The following is an 18,769-nucleotide window of genomic DNA, read 5'->3' as shown; positions in this document are numbered from 1 at the left end:
CTTCTGGATTTCTTGGATCGTCTAAATTTTCTATAAGAAGCATGTATTTTTTTGTGTGTGTGTGTGAGGAAGATCAGCCCTGGGCTAAGATCCATGCTAATCCTCCTCTTTTTGCTGAGGAAGACCGGCTCTGAGCTAACATCTATTGCCAATCCTCCCCTTTTTTTTTTTCTTCCCCAAAGCCCCAGTAGATAGTTGTATGTCATAGTTGCACATCCTTCTAGCTGCTGTATGTGGGACGCGGCCTCAGCATGGCCGGAAAAGTGGTGTGTCGGTGCGCGCCCAGGGTGCGAACCCGGGCCGCCAGTAGCGGAGCATGCGCACTTAACCGCTAAGCCACCGGGCCGGCCCTATTGGTTTTTATAATAAGATAATAAATGTTATTTTAACAAGGAAATGTTATACGTGGAACCTGTTCTATCCCCATAGAAGTTTGGAGTGTACCTTCTGAGTCTGACTACTTGGGCTGGAATCCAGACTCCACGACCTCATAGCTGTGACTTTGGCCCTTTCAACTCTCCGTGCCTCAGTGTCCTCACCTGTGAAATGGGACAACACAGGCCTGAACACATGGGGTGGTTGGAAGAATATAAGGAGTTCACACACACCAAGGGTTTAGAACAGAAATTGGCACAGTCAGTTGCTGAAAGCACTATCCATTCTGTATGTTTGACATGGGAAAAAATTACACGATTGATATTCTGTGCTGGTAAAAATGTAGTGGAATGATGGTCTTCACGCCCAGCTTGTACCAGGTAGCTTAGGTTCAGCCCCTCTGGAAAGCAATCTGAGAACACGTTTCAGGAATCGGGGAAATGGTTAGAGTCTTGATTCTGTTATTCCCATCCTGGGAATTAGAATTACAGAAATAACCCCCACAAATGAAGAGAGGCAGTAAGCATATAAATGCTTATTATAACATTATTCATAATTGGGAAAAGTGGTGAACAATCTGTGTCAACCAGGAGCTTAGAACAAGCCTAAATGGGGGAATGGATTTGTAAATTATTCTACACCCAGCAATGAAAGATCAATAGCCCCAATCATGATGAGTATGCAGTGTATGGGGTGACAAAGGATAATGCTCATGGTACAATGAGGGCAAAACAGAGCAGCCAAAGTTGTTTCTACACTCTGATTACAATTTAAAAAATAACGTTTATTTAAAAATGATATTTGGAAGGAAATAGGAAAAACTCGGAACAATATGACTTCTGAGGGTGGCCAAGCTGTAGATGAGTATATGGCTTTTGTTTTTTGATCCAAATTTTTCAACATTTAAAAATGTGGATATGGAATACAGAGTAAAACAAAACCAGAAAGAAATACACCCCAAACTGACTGGTGGGTCTCTCTGAGCTGTGGGATTATAGAGAATTGGTACTTTAGTTCAGACTTCTCTACACTTTCCTAATTATCCTTTGCAACAAGCACGTGTTACTTTACTTAAAATTTTTTCCCGTTACAAACAAATGCATATTATTTTTATAATAAAATATAAATGCTATGTTAAAAAATATGAGGAAAGAAAAACATCCCTTTGGGCATGAATAAAATCAGAAAATGATGCTTAATAGGGCAATTACTTTGTAAAGCATAAATCCTGGAAATGGAAAAGACAGAAACAACAGGACATAAAAACTGCTGTCAATATGGGAAACATATTCAGTGTCTAAGCCAACTGCAGATTTTGCAGTGAAATTTGTAGCTTCAAGTTTTAAAGGAAACTAACATCATCTAGCAGTTACGTTCACCTACATATATGTGAGACTTTTGCTCTAAATGGTTAATCTTTCCAGCTGTGTTTTTCTTTTCTTGAATTTTCAGGCTCCAGTTTAACAAATGACCAATAAATTTAAAAAGCTCAGAGAGACCTTATTAAAGGTATCAGGTGAAGTTGCATCTCATTTAGACCACCCCTAACTACCATTATCTGGGGACATTGTAGGGTTGAGAAATAGGGGCTGAGATCTTAGAGGGAAGCTCCTAAAATGATCAGAAGTTGTCCCAGCTGGGGGAAAACTGTGCCATCCTTCTTCTAGGAAATAAAGAAACCAACTCTCTCAATATGTGGGGTTAGCGTCCCTTTCTGGGAGGAACTTACTAGTGCTGATGAAAGCTGAACTGAACCCAACAGCAGAACCACCAATTTATTACATTCTCAGGCTTGTGTGCTCCAAGAAAAGGCTTTCTCAAAACCATCGCAGACATAGGCACTGCGTGCAGTGTGAAGTCTCTCATGTTCAGTCAGGTGTGAACTCCAGCTGAAATCCTCTTCACGCTCCTTACACGCAAAGCGTTTGCCACCCGTGTGAACCTTCTGGTGTTGAATAAGGTGTGAAATCTGGGTATAGGTTTTCCCACAGTTGTTACATTTGTACGGCTTCTCTCCAGTGTGAATTCTCTGATGCTGTATGAGGTGGATGCTCTGGTTGAAGGCTTTCCCGCATTCCTTACAGGCGTAGGGTTTCTCGCCAGTGTGAATTCTCTGATGTTGAGTGAGGGACGAGTTGTGACTGAACGTTTTCCCACACTCTTTACACTTGTAAGGTTTCTCACCCGTGTGGATTTTCTGATGCTCGATAAGGTGGGTGCTCCGGCTGAAGGCTTTCCCACACTCACTGCATTCGTAAGGTTTCTCTCCAGTGTGAATCCTCTGGTGTTGGATGAGGTGGGAAATCTGGGTGTAGGCCTTCCCACAAACCTTACACTCATAGGGCTTCTCCCCAGTGTGAATCCTCTGGTGGCGTGTAAGTGAAGAGTTCTGGCTGAAGGTTTTCCCACATTCGTTACATTTGTAGGGCTTCTCACCAGTGTGAATAGTCTGGTGTTGAGTAAATGATGATGTATGACTGAAAGCCTTTCCACACTCATTACATATATAGGGCTTTTCCCCCATGTGAATGCTCTGGTGCCTCATGAGGTGGGAAATCTGCGTATAAGCCTTCCCACACTCATTACACTCATAGGGCTTCTCACCGGTATGAATTCTCTGATGCTGAGTCAGGGATGAGCTGTGGCTGAAGGCTTTCCCACACTCGGAGCACTCGTAGGGTTTTTCTCCAGTGTGAACTCGCTGATGCTGCGTGAGGGATGAGCTGTGGCTGAAGGTCTTCCCACACTCGTTACATTTGTAGGGTTTCTCTCCCGTGTGGATTGTCTGGTGCTGAGTCAGCGAGGAAGTGTGACAGAAAGCCTTGCCACACTCGCCACATCTGTAGGGCTTCTCACCCGTGTGGACTTTCTGGTGGCGGGTGAGGTGGGACACCTGTGAGTAGAACTTCCCACACTGGTTGCATTTATAGGGTTTCTCCCCGGTGTGGCATCGCTGGTGTTTAATGAGGGAGGAGCTCTGAGTGAAGGCCTTCCCACATTCCCTGCATTTGTATGGCTTCTCTCCAGTGTGGATCCTCTGATGCTCGGTGAGCGACGAGCTCTGAGTGAAGGCCTTGCCGCACTCCTTGCAGGCATAGGGCTTCTCTCCCGTGTGGATGATGTGGTGCTGGATGAAATACGAGCTGTTGCTGAACGCCTTCCCGCAATCGTTACACTTGTAGGGTTTCTCTCCGGTGTGAATTCTCTGGTGGAGAAGATAGTCCGAATGGTAAATGAAGGCTTTCCCACATTCTGTGCAGTTAAACGGCTTCTTTTCCACAAAGGTCCTTTGGCGTTTCAAGCTCTTTCGTGGCCCATTCCATTTCTGAGGCCTCTCTCCCCTGGGCACTCTCTGCTTCCTTATGAAGGGGGAGGTCCGCCTGAAACTTCTCTCAAGCTCGTTACAGCCAAGTCTTCTCTCCCCACAGGTGTTTCGCTTGGGAGTAGCAAACAAACACCTCAAATGTCTCTCCTGCTTTCCCTGGTCCTCCAGTTGATGGCCACACGTCCAGGAGTCCCCCAATTTGGCACCTCCAAGCACGGCCCTTAAAATTCCCTCCATCTTTCCCACGGGGGAAGCTGCCCCTTCAGAAATACCCTTTTTTGGAATTGTCTCCTGGGTAGCTGCAGAGCTTGTCTCCAAATCTGAAAGAAATGGAAAATATGAGTACCGTCTGTTCCAGGACAAAGGAAGCTGATTCTTTAGAAGTGGTACTGTAAACTCAAAAAGAAACATTTCAAAGTTTATGTTGCATGAGGTAGATAGATTCACGTTGTGACATGAAAGGATGGCCTCCATATACTCTAAAAATGAAGAGAACCGAGTTGCAAAACCATTTATGTGCACAGCGGTTTATTAGCCATAATATATAATCTATTTTTACAAGTCAATAAGAGGGCCGGCCCCGTGGCTTAGCGGTTAAGTGCATGCGCTCCGCTGCTGGAGGCCCGGTTCAGATCCCAGGTGCGCACCGATGCACTGCTTCTCCGGCCATGCTGAGGCTGCGTCCCACATACAGCAACTAGAAGGATGTGCAGCTATGACATACAACTATCTACTGGGGCTTTGGGGGAAAAAATAAATAAAAAACAAGTCAATAAGAAAAAAAGAAACAATCTAATAAAATAGTGAAACTAGAATAGGAGTAGACATTTTGCAGAAGAAAAGCAAATGGCTGATAACTATGTGATAAGATGCTCCACATCATAATAGTCTAAAAAATCAAATTACTCAGATGCTATTTGACTTTTTTTTTTTTGGTGAGGAAGATTGGCCCTGAGATAACATCTGTTGCCAATCCTCCTCTTTTTCCTGAGGAAGATTGGCCCTGGGCTAACATCTGTGCCCATCTTCTTCTATTTTGTGTGTGGGATGCTGCCACAGCATGGCTTGATAAGCACATAGGTCTGCGCCCAGGATTCAAACCTGTGAACCCTGAGCCACCAAAGTGGAGTGCATGAACTCAACCACTAGGCCACGGGGATGGTCCCTATTGGACACTTTTTAGATAGGAAAATATGAAAAATATCCAATGTTGGCAAGCGAGCATGGTAGAGGCATTCTCACATGATGTTGGTGGGAATGTGCCAGGACAGAGTTAACACAGAAGGTCTATTTTACTCAGTTTTTGTTTATCTCTGTAACTATGGCAATGACCCTTAGCCAAGCTCTCAGCACTAAACTCCTGGGATGTTTACACAGTTACTGGTTAGTGATGTTTTTCTGTATGCTCGAGACCACGGGTCAAGTATCAGTACATGGGTCAATGTGGTAGGCTGTCAGCATTGTTACTGTGAATAGGAATATTCATGACGTGCACCTGGTGCCTGGTTTGGGGTCCTCACCACGGCTGGTCACGTAACAGGTGTGTGCATACATGACCAGCCTCTTTCAAGCACTCTGGACCCTAAGACTCAAGTGGGCTTCCCTGGGTGAAGACATCTCACATGTGTCTCTGCAGTTCACATCCACATGACCCCAGAGAGAGAGGATGACTTGGAAGCCTGCACATGACCTCTGTAGTCTTTGCCAAAGTATACATTCGTTCTGGCTGTTCCTGTATTATATACTTTGCTGTAACAAATCTTAGCTGTTGAGTACACCTTGTTGTTGAATCATGTAAATCCTTCCAGAAAAATCACCAAACTAGTGGAGGATCGTAGGACTCCCCAGAGACATGACAAGTAAATGCTATATGGGATTCTGGAAATAATCCTGGTGCCATTGGATTAGGTAATGCTTTCTCAGATATGACATCAGAGGCACAAACAACAAAAGAAAAAATAGATAAATCGGACATCGTCAAAACTAAACCTTTTGTGCTTCAAAGACACTACCAAGAAAGTGAAAAGACAGCCCACAGAATGCAAGAAAGGGCCGGCCCTGTGGCATAGTGGTTAAGTGAATGCACTCCGCTGCTGGTGGCCCGGGTTCAGATCCCAGGTGTGCAGCGACACTTGACTTGTCAGGCCATGCTGTGGCAGCATCCCATATAAAGTGGAGGAAGATGGGCATGGATGTCAGCCCAGGGCCAGTCTTCCTCACACACAAAAAAAGAATGCAAGAAAATTTTCATAAATTATATATCTGACAAAGGACTTGTATCTATAATACATAAAGAACTCTTACAACTCAATAATAAGAAGACAAATAACCCAATTAAAAATGGGCAAAGGGGGTCCGGCCCGGTGGCACAAGCAGTTAAGTGTGCACGCTCTGCTGCGGCAGCCCGGGGTTCGCCAGTTCGGATCCCAAGCGCTCACCGACGCACCGCTTGGCAAGCCACCCTGTGGTGGCATCCCATATAAAGTGGAGGAAGACGGGCACGGATGTTAGCCCAGGGCCAGTCTTCCTCAGCAAAAAAAACAGAGGAGGATTGGCAGATGTTAGCACAGGGCTGATCTTCCTCACCAAAAAAAACAAAAACAAAAACAAAAACTAACGCTCCTTTTAAATTAAAAAAAAAAAACTTGGACTTGAATGTTCATAGAAGTATTATTCATAATAGCCAAAAAGAGGAAGCAACTCAAATGTCCACCAACTAATGAATAAATAAAATGTGGTATATCCATACAGTGGAATATTATTCAGCCATGAAAAGGAATGAAGCACTGATCCATGCTACAACATAGATGAACCTTGAAAACATTATGCTCAGTGAAAGAAGCTAGACACAAAAGGACAATATATCGTATGATTCCATTTACATGAAATGTCCAGCATAGTCAAATCTAGAAGGTAGATTTATGGTTGCCTGAGGTTGGGAAGATGGGAAGATAGGGAGTGATGGCTAAGGGGTACAGGGTTTCTTTTGGGAGTAATGAGAATGTTTTCAAATTGACTGTGGTAATGGAAGCACAATTCAGTGAATAGACTAAAAAAAACTGAATTGTACCCTTTAAATGGTGAACTGTACGGTAAGTGAATTACATCTCAATAATACCATTAACTAAATGAGATTATAGGGGGCTGGCCTGGTGGCATAGCAGTTAAGTTCACGCGCTCCTCTGCAGTGGCCCGGGGTTCACAGGTTTGGATCCCAGGTGCGGACCTACACACTGCTTGTCAGGCCATGCTGTGGCGGCGTCCCATATAAAGTAGAGGAAGATGGGCAGGGATGTTAGCCCAGGGCCAATCTTCCTCAGCAAAAAGAGGAGGACTGGTAATGGATGTTAGCTCAGGGCTAGTCTTCCTCACAAAAACGAAAAAAAAGATTATACAGGAATTTCACTTTCTACATTACATATTTGAAATGTTTTATTTATTTTAAATGTTAAAAAGTAATTTTTTACTAGAAAAGTATATATTCCTCCTTCCCTTGTTCCTACACTGTTTCGAATTGTGAATCCTTCTAGAGATTTCCTACATACCGAAGTATGTGTGAACGTGCATGTGTGTATGCGTGGTGGGATGGAGGGTTTTAAATTTATTATTCACTTTTTTATTTTAGTAAAATACACATAACATAAAATGTACCCTCTAAACCTTTTTTTTTTTTTTGGCTGGGGAAGAGTCACCCTGAGCTAACATCTGTTGCCAATCTTCCTCAATTTTGTATGTGGGCAGCTGCCACAGCATGGCCACTGACGAGTGGTGTAGGTCCCCACCCAGGAACCTAACCCTGAGCTGCCGAAGCAGAACGTGCCGAACTTAACCTCTAGGCCACTGGGGCTGGCCCCCACTTAAACCATTTTTAAGTGTACTGTTCAGTTGCAAAAAGTATATTACATTGTTGTGCAACCATCACCACTATCTATCTCTAGAACTTTTTCATCTTCCCAAACCGAAACCCTGTCCCCTTTAAACAATTAAGTCCCTGTTCCCCCTCCCCCAGCCCCTGGCAACCACCATTCTACTTTTCTTAACGAATTTGCCTACTCTGGGTACCTCATGTAAGTGGAATAGTATATTTGTCCTTTTGGGTCTGGCTTATTTCACTTAGCATAATGTCTTCAAGATTCATCCATGTTGTTATTATTTATTTTTGTAATTAAAAAATACAGTAAAGATATTGGAGTGAAAATACTTGAAGGAACTACATTAAAATGTTAAAAGTGAATTTTTTTTTTAGCGATAAGCAGGATTATGGGGAGATTTTCATTTCCTGCTTTATTCTTATTTAGATTTCCAAAGTTTTTATGATGAACACATATAACTTTTATTTGATCAAAGATATCCATGAATATTAAATGTATATGAGGCTTTAACATCACAATCTTGCAATTTGGAGAAAGGGAGGTGTAGAGAGGAGATGAGGAGTTGGAAGCAAAACCATCTGGAATTTGTTGAAGGGGGTTGATTTTCTGATGCTGGTAGATTTGTTCATGGGACACTCATTAATTGCATAATTATGTGCCAACCAAAACATCTGACCCTTGCCCTCCAAGAGGTGGGGGGGGCAGGCTTATCCTCAGACATTTTGGACATATCCTCCTCATCTCCTCAGCATCGCTGCCTTTGAAGAACCACCTCTCCCCTTTCCGTGTAGTCTTGGTGGGGCTGTTAATCATAGTCTCCCCGACCCCCCACCCCAGGAGTGGGCACGACACCCAGGCTGGCCAATCAGAAAACCCCATCCCCCAGGCCATAATAATTGGTTCAAGATCCAACACAGCCAATCAGGGTCTTCCCTGAGACTGATATATGGTGTTGCTAGGCAGAATATAAGTTTGAGACTTTGGGCAGCCATATTGACTGCCACTTGGAAAGGGCTGAAGACAGAATCAAGCCAGAAACAGACAGAATCAACATATGGGGAAGGGAGGGAAGAAGAGAGAGAACCAGCGACAACACCATTTATGGCCGGAGGTCCATCGATGACTAAAGTCTTGCACCGCAACTCTTCCCACTTATACGGGTCAAAAAAAATCTAACTTTGCTTAAGCTATTTTGATTTTTTACACACAAAAGAGTTCTTATTAATACATCAGGTAATTCAATAATAGTAATAGAATAATAATTATTATTGTTGCAATACATAATATTTATTAAATGCTTACTATGTGCCAGGCACTGTTCTAAGCTTGTTCTATCAACTAATTTAGTCCTCAAAAAAATTCAGTGAGGTGGGTACTATTAGTGTGCCCACTTTGCAGATAAGGAAACGGAGGAACCCAGAGGTTAAATCACTTACCTACAGTCACACAGCCTGTCAGTGGCAGAGCCGGGATTTGAACTCAGAGAGCCTGGCTCCAGAGCCCATACTCTTAACCACAAAGTGAACAAGTGCAGTAATGGCAGCTCAAGCAAGGAGCTGTGACAATACCGAGAAGGGGCAGTTCACTCAGCCTGGAAGTCAGGGAGGGCCTCCTGGAGGAGGTGAGCTATAACTTTCATCTTGAGGAACATGAAGGTGTTTGCCAGGCAGACAAAGCATGGAAGGGTGTTCCAGGCAGAGGGAACAGCATGTGTGAAGGCCCAAAGGTGGGAACACACATGCAAGTTCAGGTAGGGACAGGTGCTTCAGGGAGGTCAGGGCGTGGGGTGCAACCACAAGTGGATGGTGATGAGAGATGAGGCCAGAGACAGCACAGGCTGGACCACACAGGGCATCGAGTGCCAGGCTTAGGGACAAGGCCTTTGACTCAGGGGCACTGGGGAGCCATGGGAGGGCTGTGAGCAGGAGAGGGACGAGATTAGCTCTCAGTGTAGGAAGACCCCTCTGGGGCTGTGTGTGAGATGAACCGGAGGGTGTAAGGCGGAGGCTGGGAGGCCAGGGAGGAGGCTGGGGTGAGGGAAGCTAAGGCCTGAGCCAGCGCCGTGGGGGAGAGAGGAGGGGACTTGGCAAAGTTAGGGGGCAGGAGGGGAAGGACTGGGGACCGATGAGCCAAGGTGGGTAAAGGGGAAGGAGGGGAACAGTCCTGGCCCCACAGCAGGGTAGACAGTGATGGAAACAAAGATGCTTCCACACCCCCCTCTGATGGAGCTCGTGGGCCAGTGGGGACAAAAATCTGGCTTCTTCCTGTCCCCCAACATGTCAGGCCAGGCCCCACTTCTGGGTCTTTACACAGGTGATTCCCAATAAATAATCATAACAATAACCATCGTAGCCTATTCTGACCTATTCTGTCACTGTGTGCCACACTGTGTGTGTTAACTCATTGATTCCTCCCAAGGAATAGTGTACTGTTATTATCACCATTTTTCAGATGAGGAACTTGAGGCACAGAGGGGCTAAATGACTTGCCCGAAAGTCACAGAGCCAGGAAGTGGTGCAGCTGGGATTTGAACCCAGAACCCACGATTATGGCCCATGTCTTACGACGCTGCCTCATTCTTGAATGAGCATCACGGATCACGCAGACAAGATAGGAAGACAGCTTGCACCCGCTGGACAGCCTCACCCACCTGGACAGGTAGCTCGCCAGGCTTCTCTCTCTTCCATCCTGGGCTCTTCCCCTCGCTCCAGACGGGAGATCACATCGGGTTTGGACCCAGGAAGCCCTGCCCCTGGGAAAGACACGAGACTTGGCTGTGGGTGCCACGGCCACAGGGAGGTCTCAGGGCTGGGACCCGGGCCCCGGGTCTGCAGGGGAGATGCATACATTGGGTGCCTAACGATTGGAAGCTCTAATGGTTAATGCCAGGCCTGTTTATTGAGTGCCTACTACATTCCAGAGATAGCCTGAGGCCTGACCTCACTGTCTACGGCTCCGGCTCTGGGCTGTTCAAGTATTTTTTTTTTTTGTGAGGAAGATCAGCCCTGAGCTAACATCCATGCCAATCCTCTTCTTTTTTGCTGAGGAAGACCGGCTCTGAGCTAACATCTATTGCCAATCCTCCCCATTTTTTTTCCCCCAAAGCCCCAGTAGATAGTTGTATGTCATAGCTGCACATCCTTCTAGTTGCTGCATGTGGGACGCGGCCTCAGCGTGGCCAGAGAAGCGGTGCGTCAGTGCGCGCCCGGGATCCGAACCTGGGCCGCCAGTAGCGGAGCGCACGCACTTAACCGCTAAGCCACGGGGCCGGCCCCTGCGCTGTTCAAGTTGAGTGCGAAATACACACCACATTTCGAAGACGTAATATGGAGAGAAATGTAAAATATCTCCTTAACTGTAATAATTTGTATATTGATTGTGATTTCCACATGTGTCGAAATGATCATATTTCGGATAGACTGGGTGAAACAAAATATGCTAGTAAAATTAATTTCATCTGTTTCTTTTTACTTTTTATGCCTGCTGTCTTTGAGATGACTAATTTCTCTCTTCCTATAGTGGGTTGAACAGTGTTCCCCCAAAATTACATCCACAGGAGCCTCAGAATGTGACCTTATTTGGAAATAGAGTCTTTGCAGATATAATTAGTTAAGATGAGGTCCCATGGGATGAGGGAGAGACCTAAATCCAGTGGCTGGTGTCCTCATAAAAAGAGGAGAAATGAGCCGACACGGTGGCGTAGTGTTTAAGTTCACGTGCTTTGCTTCAGCAGCCTGGGGTTCACGGGTTCAGACCCCAGGCACAGACCTATGCACCGCTCATCAAGCCACGCTGTGGTGGCGTCCCATACACAAAATAGAGGAAGATGGGCACAGATGTTAGCTCAGGGCCAATCTTCCTCACCAAAAAAAAAAAAAAAAAAAGAAGAGGAGAGACACAGGCTCACAAAGAGGGAAACAGGCCACGTGAAGATGCAGGTAGAGACTGGGGGGATGCAGGAACAAGAAGAGGACACCAAGGGTAAGAAGGAGTTGGGACAGGCAGTGCCCAGGACTGGCCTGGTGACTGGGTGGGCGGGAGCCTGTCCTGAGATGGGGGACCCGGAGGAGGAGTGGGTCTGGGGGCACATGGTGAGCCCAGTGGGGACAGGGAGTACAGGGGCCAGGACCTCCCCAGGGAGGTGTTCTGAAGGCCACCAGCTGCAGAAAGTTGGAGCTCAAGGGCCAGACTGGGGGGACCTCACTCTGTACCTGCAAGTTGTGCAGAAAAAGGTTAACACGGCAGGCTGGTGCTCTCCCTGGAAAGGCCTGTTTGCAAGGCGGCCCTTGCTGAGATCTGGGGACCCAGATTTCCGGAGGGTTCCAGCATTCTATGACTGACAAGAGGGGCTCCCCGTGCCCAAACTGTTTATGCTGAACACTTGCTTTCCTTCGGGGAGTCTGGAATTTTGGTACGTGCCAGGCAGAGGATGCTGGCGTGACCGGCCCTCAATAAAACCCTGGGCGCTCAGTCTCTCATGGGCTTCCCGGTAGACAACACTTCACACGTGTTGTCACAGCTCCATGTGGGGGGAGTTAGGCTGGGCCTGGGTGACGTCACGGGGAGAGGATTCTGGAAGCACGCGCTGGCCTCCCCCTGACGTCGCCCCATGCACCTCATCCCTTCGCTGACTGCTCTGCGTCCTTTCGCTGTGACGAGTCAGGGCGTGAGCATGATGATGTGCTGAGGCCTGTGGTCCTCCTAGCGGATCACTGAGCCTGGGAACAGTCGTGGGGACCCTGACACAGAAGTTTAAGCTGAGTTTTCCATGAGTTTGTCCAGTGAAAGTGCGTGCGTGAGGAGGGCTGAGGATAGAGCCTTCGCCCCACCATAGCTCACGGGGAGAAGGAGAGACAGGGGAGCCAGAAAAGAAATTGAGAAGCGAGAGATGGAGGGAGCAGGACAGACAGCCAGAGACGAGGCTGGGGAGGGGTCCGGGGAGAGGACGAGGCCTGAGCAGGGCAGGGCTGCGGGACGGAGAGGAGGGGACGGGCAGAGAGAGTCCAGGCCGGAGCTGGGCCTGATGGGCTGTCGGTGAGGGGAAGAGAGGGTGAGGATGGTCTGGGGACTGTGGGGGTCGGAGGAGGAGGAGCAGTCAGTGTGGAGACGCTGAGCTCAGGGTGAGTGCAGCGGATGTGAGGGGCCTTGCTGGGGGGGCAGGAGGCGGGTGCGTGGACAAGTGTAGGACTCGGGAGACATATTTGGGGAACAGCATTTATGCGCTTTGGGGAGAAGATTCCAAGATGGAGCCTGTTGATCGGAGGACATTCAGGGAGCACTTGGAGCCCGAGATTCCGGAACGGTCGCCCCACGTGGAAAGGGCAGCATGAGAAGAGGGCGGGGGCACAGGTGGAAGATTTTGTGGACAGCCAGAGGGCTCGCCTGGGGACACTGGGACTATAGGAGAACCCTCGGAGAGACAGAGAGACAAACAGAGGCTAGCCGGGAGGGACTGGTGACAGGAGCAGAGAGGGCACCATGTGACCCCAGTGACCGCCCACAGTCAAGCAGAGGGTGGGCACAAAGGAGATGAGGGCAGAAGGGGCATCATGCCTCCTCCTGGGAAGGCAGGGGCGGGGCCTCACCCAGCCAGAGAAGGTTCTGGTAGTTTTCCAGCATCACGTCCCGATACAGCTCCCTCTGGCCAGGCCCCAGCCAGCCCCACTCCTCCAGGGTGAAGTCCACAGCCACGTCCTTGAAGGTCACTGATTCCTGCAAGGGCCAATATTACACAGTGGAGGGGCACGTCCTTCCAGAACTCTGGGGCGGCAGAGGTCACAGGTCAAGAGCCTACCACGTGAGCTAGAACATTCTGACTTGGCAGATTTGGAAAGACTGAATCAAACCAGCCCACGGGAATGTAAAAAGTCTAGGGCAGTCACTAGCCCACAGGCACCTTGGTAGAAAGTAGAACAAGGCCCCTCTTTCACACAACTCTTTACTGCCACCTGTTGGAAAACTGTTATGATACATCAATTATTTTAGTATATGACAGTTTGCTGCCATCTGTATGAAAATTGCCATAATAAATATATCAATGTACGAGGTATAAGGTGCAAAGCATGCCACTGAGATGAGACAACCTTGTGCAGTGCACAACCTACTCACCTGTACATGACAGCCCTAAGAAACACTTCTTTAAAAACTATCAAGCCATTGTGTGCAAGAGCTATTCCTAAGTGGCACTCCATCCCAGGCCCCAACTCTGATCCCAATTCCCATTCCTGACTCCAAAGATAAGGTTCAGGGGCGAAGCAAAGCCATCTACTTCCCACTTCACCCCGTAACCGAAAGGCTGCTGAGCATTAGATGATTGACTTTTAGACTGTGTCATAACGTCCCAGCTCAGAGCATCCTGCCACCCCTGCCTGTCCCCTTCTCTCCCCTCCCCTCCCAGCCCCAGAGCTCCTCCCACCACAGTCTCTCTCCCAGTACCGGGAGGGGCAGAAGATCTTCAGGCCACAGGCAGATATGGGGATGGCCCTATGGGAGTGTCCACAAAGTCATCTTGGGGAGGAGGGAGCCCAGACTCACCTGGTCCTTGGCTGTCAGGGTCCTGGTGGCCATTGCTGGGTCCTGGCACACACCTCCAGGAGAAAGGACCAGGCCTGAGTCTGCAGAGCTGAGGAGGAGACCAGAGCAGAGAGAGGTCAGTTCTGGCCCAGACAGACAGACACTTTCCCAAAGACGCCTCATGACAGCGGGGGCCCTGGTCTCCTAAGAGCCGGAGCAAAGGCTCAGGACAGGCTCCCCGAGGCCGCCATCCTGTGACAACCACCACTAGCAGTCAAGAGGTTCAGGTCACTGCACTGCCACAACAGCCCTCCAAGAAGGAACTACAGTCATCCCCAGATGGGGAAACTGAGGCACAAGAGGTCAGAGCCCTTGCTCAAGATCATAGAGATATCAAGTGTCAGAGTGGAATTTGAACCCAGAAGTCTGGCCACAGAGCCGACCCCTCCATTTTTTATTATAATCTTTCTTATTGTGATAAAATACACATAATGTAAAATATACCATTTTAGCCATTTTGAAGTGTACAATTCAGGGCATTTAGTACATTCACAATATTGTGCAACCATCACTACTATCTAGTTCCAGAACATTTTCATCAGCACCCTAAAAGGAAACCCTGTACCATTAATCAGTCACCCCCAAATCTCCCTGTTCCCCCCTCCCCCCATGCCAGCCCCTGATAATCACTAATCTTTCTGTCTCAACGGATTGCCTATTCTGGACATTTCATAGAAATGAAATTCATATAAATTATACAATATGTGGCCTTTTGTGTCTGGCTTCTTTCACTTCACATGACATGTTCAAAGTTCATCCATGTTATAGCACATATCAGTGCTTCATTCCTTTTCGTGGCTGAATAATATTCCATTGTATAGATGGATCACATTTAGCAGAGTTCCTTCCATCTGTCTTACAAATCCTATTTAAGGATTCTGGACTTTTGCTTAAGATGTTGTTTGAAGAAAGGTTCCATCTGCTGAAATAAAGTTTAAGAGTCCCTGCCAAAGAGAAGTTGGTCTTCAGACTGTGGTCCCCCCCATTCATTCATCAAACACCTCTGAGCCCCATGGAGTGACAGGCTCCATTCGGGGTTCTGAGGACAGAAAGATGAGTAGATGTGGCTCCACCCTCAAGGGGCTTCCTGCCTCGGGGGGGGACAGGCCTGGACACAGACCAGGCAGTGGGCTGAATAATGGCCCCAAAAGATATCCCTGGGATGACCCTGTGATGTGATTAAGTTAAGCATCTTTAGATGGGAAGATTATCCTGGATTATCCGGGTGGGCCCTAAATGCAATCATAAGCATCCTTATAAGAGGGAGGCAGAGGGATATTTGATGTGGAAGGGAAGGCCGTGTCACAGAAAAAGAGGAGCAGAGTCAGAGAGAGAAGACAATGCCTCTGGCTTTGAAGCTGGAGGAAGGGGCCACAGCCAAAGAACGCAGGCTGCTCTAGAAGCCGGAAAAGGCAAGGAAACAGATTCTCCCCTAAAGCCTTCGGAGAGAGCACGGCTCTGCCGACACCTTGATTTTAGCCGAGTGAAATCAGTTCCAGACTCCTGACGTCCAGAACTGTAAGAGAACACACCCGTGTTGTTTGAAGCCACCAAGTTTGTGGTCATTTGTTACAGCAGCAAAGGGAAACTAATACAGTCCAGAATTAAAAAGATTGAGAGCCGCATGTGTTTCTAGGCAAACAGCCACACCTACACCCAGGTACACAGGAACACAGGCACCTGAAGGCTGAAGCCAGCAGGCGACATTTTGATGAGGAAATGAGGAACAGAGTCTGACAGAGTCTTAACTAGCTCCCCACAAGTCACTTACTAGTTCCAAAAAGAAGAGGGAGAAACCTGGCAGACACCACTTTAAGCCAAGTGATCAAGGTTGGCGTGACCAGCGATGGCCAAACCGACATCATGGGCTCCTGATCTGAGAAGGGCACAGCATTGCTCCTAAAGTATTTCTGCCAAAAAACCTGAATCTAATCATGAGGAAACATCGAGCAAACCCAAACCGTGGAACATTCCAGAAGTACGCGGTCTGTATGCTTCAGAATCACCAAGATCATGAAGGTCAAGATTGAAGAACTCTTCCAGGCTAACAGAGACTAAAGAGCCTGACAATGAATGCAGTGTGTGATATGGGATTTTCTTTTGCCATTAAGGACATTATTGGGACAATCAGCAAAATCTGAAGAAGGTCTGTAGATTCGCTCATAGTATTGTATCGATGTTAATTTCCTGATGTGATCATGGTGCCATGGTTTTGGAAGAAAATGACCTTGTTTTTAGAAAAAACAGAGACTCGGGGGGGTGGGGCGCAGAGACCCAGAGCAAGGGGGACAGAGACTCGGGGAGGTGGGCAGAGACATACAGAGATAGGGGAGCAGAGACCCAGAGAGAGAGAGGGAGACAGAACAGGGGTTGGGGTGGTGGAGGCAGATCAGAGAGAGGAGATGAGAGACCCAGAGAGAGGAGAGCGGATGCTCAGGATACGGAGGACAGAGACCGAGGGCGCGACTGTGCAGAGTACATCGGGGCTTTCCGGTCGGGCATCCCTGGATGTGATCCCAGGCGACCACTTATTAGCATTGTGACCTGGGAGAGTGTTTCTTCACCTGTGAAGTGAGGAAAGGTACATTCTTTTCCCTCCTAGGAGATCGCAGCAGTCTTGCGCTCGGCCGGACTCCTGGCAAACAGCAGGCGCTCAATTCCTGCGCGCTGAGACCGTCCGACTCGCGAGGATGGCAGGGGGGCTCTGGGGCCGACTCGCGAATGACAGGCGGGGGCGAGGCACCGCCCACCGCGCCCTTCCCCCTCCCACCCAGGCAGGACTGGGCCCGCCCCCTGAGCGCCCGCCTGCCTGTCTGGCCCAGTGCGCACCCACCCGCTTCCGCCCGGGTCCGCCAGGTCGGGACTCACCTGTGCGCCCCCACGGGTGGCGCAGGGCGGCCAGGCCTTCCCTCCCTCCGGCGGGCCGCGGAATGCGCCTGCGCGCTAGCTGTCTCGGCACTGTAAGTCCTGGTACGTACTTCAAACTCGGCTTGGCAGCTGGACTACATTTCCCAGAAACCATTGCGGCTCACGCTCCTCTCGGCGGAACCCTCTGTGCGGGGGAATGCTGGGAAATGGAGTCTGGGAGTAGGCTGTGGGGCGGCAGAAAGAATGCTCTAAATACACAGCGGCTTTGCAGCTGGAGGAAACATGGTGTTTGGGAAATGTCTGGCTTCACGGGCACCGCGAATATTCCCATTTTAGCCAGTCTTTTCAATGCTTTCCATAGGAGGCGACGTCATAGTCTGTTTAACCTATCTAACGCAAATTTCTCCTACCATAGCTCAAGTCTTCAGGACGCATGCAAGTTTGCCCCATCTAAACTGATGAATGAATTGAGTCACTTAATCACTCAATTTCTGGGGCATCTGCCTTCCTGTTTGCCTCAGTTTCACCTATCACCTCTTAAAGGGTAGTGTGGTAGAGGAAATAGACCCCTAGTGGAAGCTGGGAGATGTGTGTCCAGGAATGCAAGGATGGTTCAGTATTAGGCTATTATATAATTTGCCTATTGATGTATCAAAATAATGCAATCATATCCATAGATATGAAAAGGGTTTTGAGAACATTCAGTAATCAGCCATTTCTATATAAACTTAATAAATTCAGAACAAGCCCATATTGAACAGTAATGACAACAATCTTAAGGAGTTACTGGCTTCTCCTTGTTCTTAATTATATACATATAATCAAAGCTCCAAATCAGGCTTAATGGTAAAACACCAAAAGATTCCCCATTAAAGTCAGAAACAAATGTCCACCATTACCACTTTTGGAAGAACTAGCAATGTAATCAGACAAGAGAAAGAAAATACATCATTGGAACAGAGAAGTCCGAGTTTTCATCCTTCTTTGAATATGATATGATTGATATCTTGGAATCAGAGAATCAACTGAAACACTAAGATAAACACTAAGATAATTCTGTAAAATTACTGGGTACAAAGTTAATCAATAAAAACCAATAGGTTTTCTCTTTTCAAACAAGAATTATGAGGAATCTAATGAAAAAGAGGTTATTTGAATTTTAGTGCGTATTTTCTTGGTAGATTTTATCTCTCTGTGATCTTGGACAGTTCTCTTCCACTCTCTGCACCTAGATTTTCTTCTCTGTACAGGCATACCTCGTTTAATTAGGTATTTACAAATACCTTTATTACAAAGGTAAAGCTTTGCTTTATTGTGCTTTGCAGATGTTGCATTTTTTACAAGATGCTCCACCAGCAAAAGGACTATGACTCGCTGAAGGCTCAGATGATGGTTAGCATTTTTTTTTTTAGCAGTAAAGTATTTTTAAATTAAGGTATGTAGGGCCGGCCCCATGGCTTAGCGGTTAAGTGCGCGCGCTCCGCTGCTGGCGGCCTGGGTTCGGATCCCGGGCGCACACCGACGCACCGCTTCTCCAGCCGTGCTGAGGCCGTGTCCCACATACTGCAACTGGAAGGATGTGCAGCTATGACATACAACTATCTACTGGGGCTTTGGGGGAAAATAAATAAATAAATAAAATCTTTAAAAAAAAAAAGGTATGTATATTGTTTTTTAAAACACAATGCTATTGCACACTTAAGAGTACTCCAGTATAGTGTATATATAGCTCCCATGTGCACTAGGAAACCCAAAA

General features: G+C 47.5%; 1 protein-coding gene across 1 annotated transcript; it reads right to left on the bottom strand.

The window, feature by feature from the left end:
* Positions 1-1,118: 1,118 nt before the first annotated feature.
* LOC106803501 (uncharacterized) lies at positions 1,119-17,059 on the bottom strand. Its single transcript, XM_087421324.1, has 5 exons — positions 17,014-17,059; positions 14,107-14,194; positions 13,158-13,284; positions 10,223-10,324; positions 1,119-4,020 (listed from the first exon to the last, which is right to left on the bottom strand). The coding sequence occupies exons 2-5, from the start codon at positions 14,137-14,139 to the stop codon at positions 2,162-2,164; spliced, it is 2,121 nt and encodes a 706-aa protein (XP_087277450.1). The 5' UTR covers positions 14,140-14,194; positions 17,014-17,059; the 3' UTR covers positions 1,119-2,161.
* Between the last annotated feature and the right edge of the window lie 1,710 nt (positions 17,060-18,769).

The sequence above is a fragment of the Ceratotherium simum genome, chromosome 33, assembly GCF_057802395.1.
Source record: "Ceratotherium simum simum isolate JZ-2026a chromosome 33, ASM5780239v1, whole genome shotgun sequence".
NCBI lineage: Eukaryota > Metazoa > Chordata > Mammalia > Perissodactyla > Rhinocerotidae > Ceratotherium > Ceratotherium simum.
Note: the sequence above shows the minus strand (reverse complement) of the source record. Positions and strands in the feature narration are given on the sequence as shown.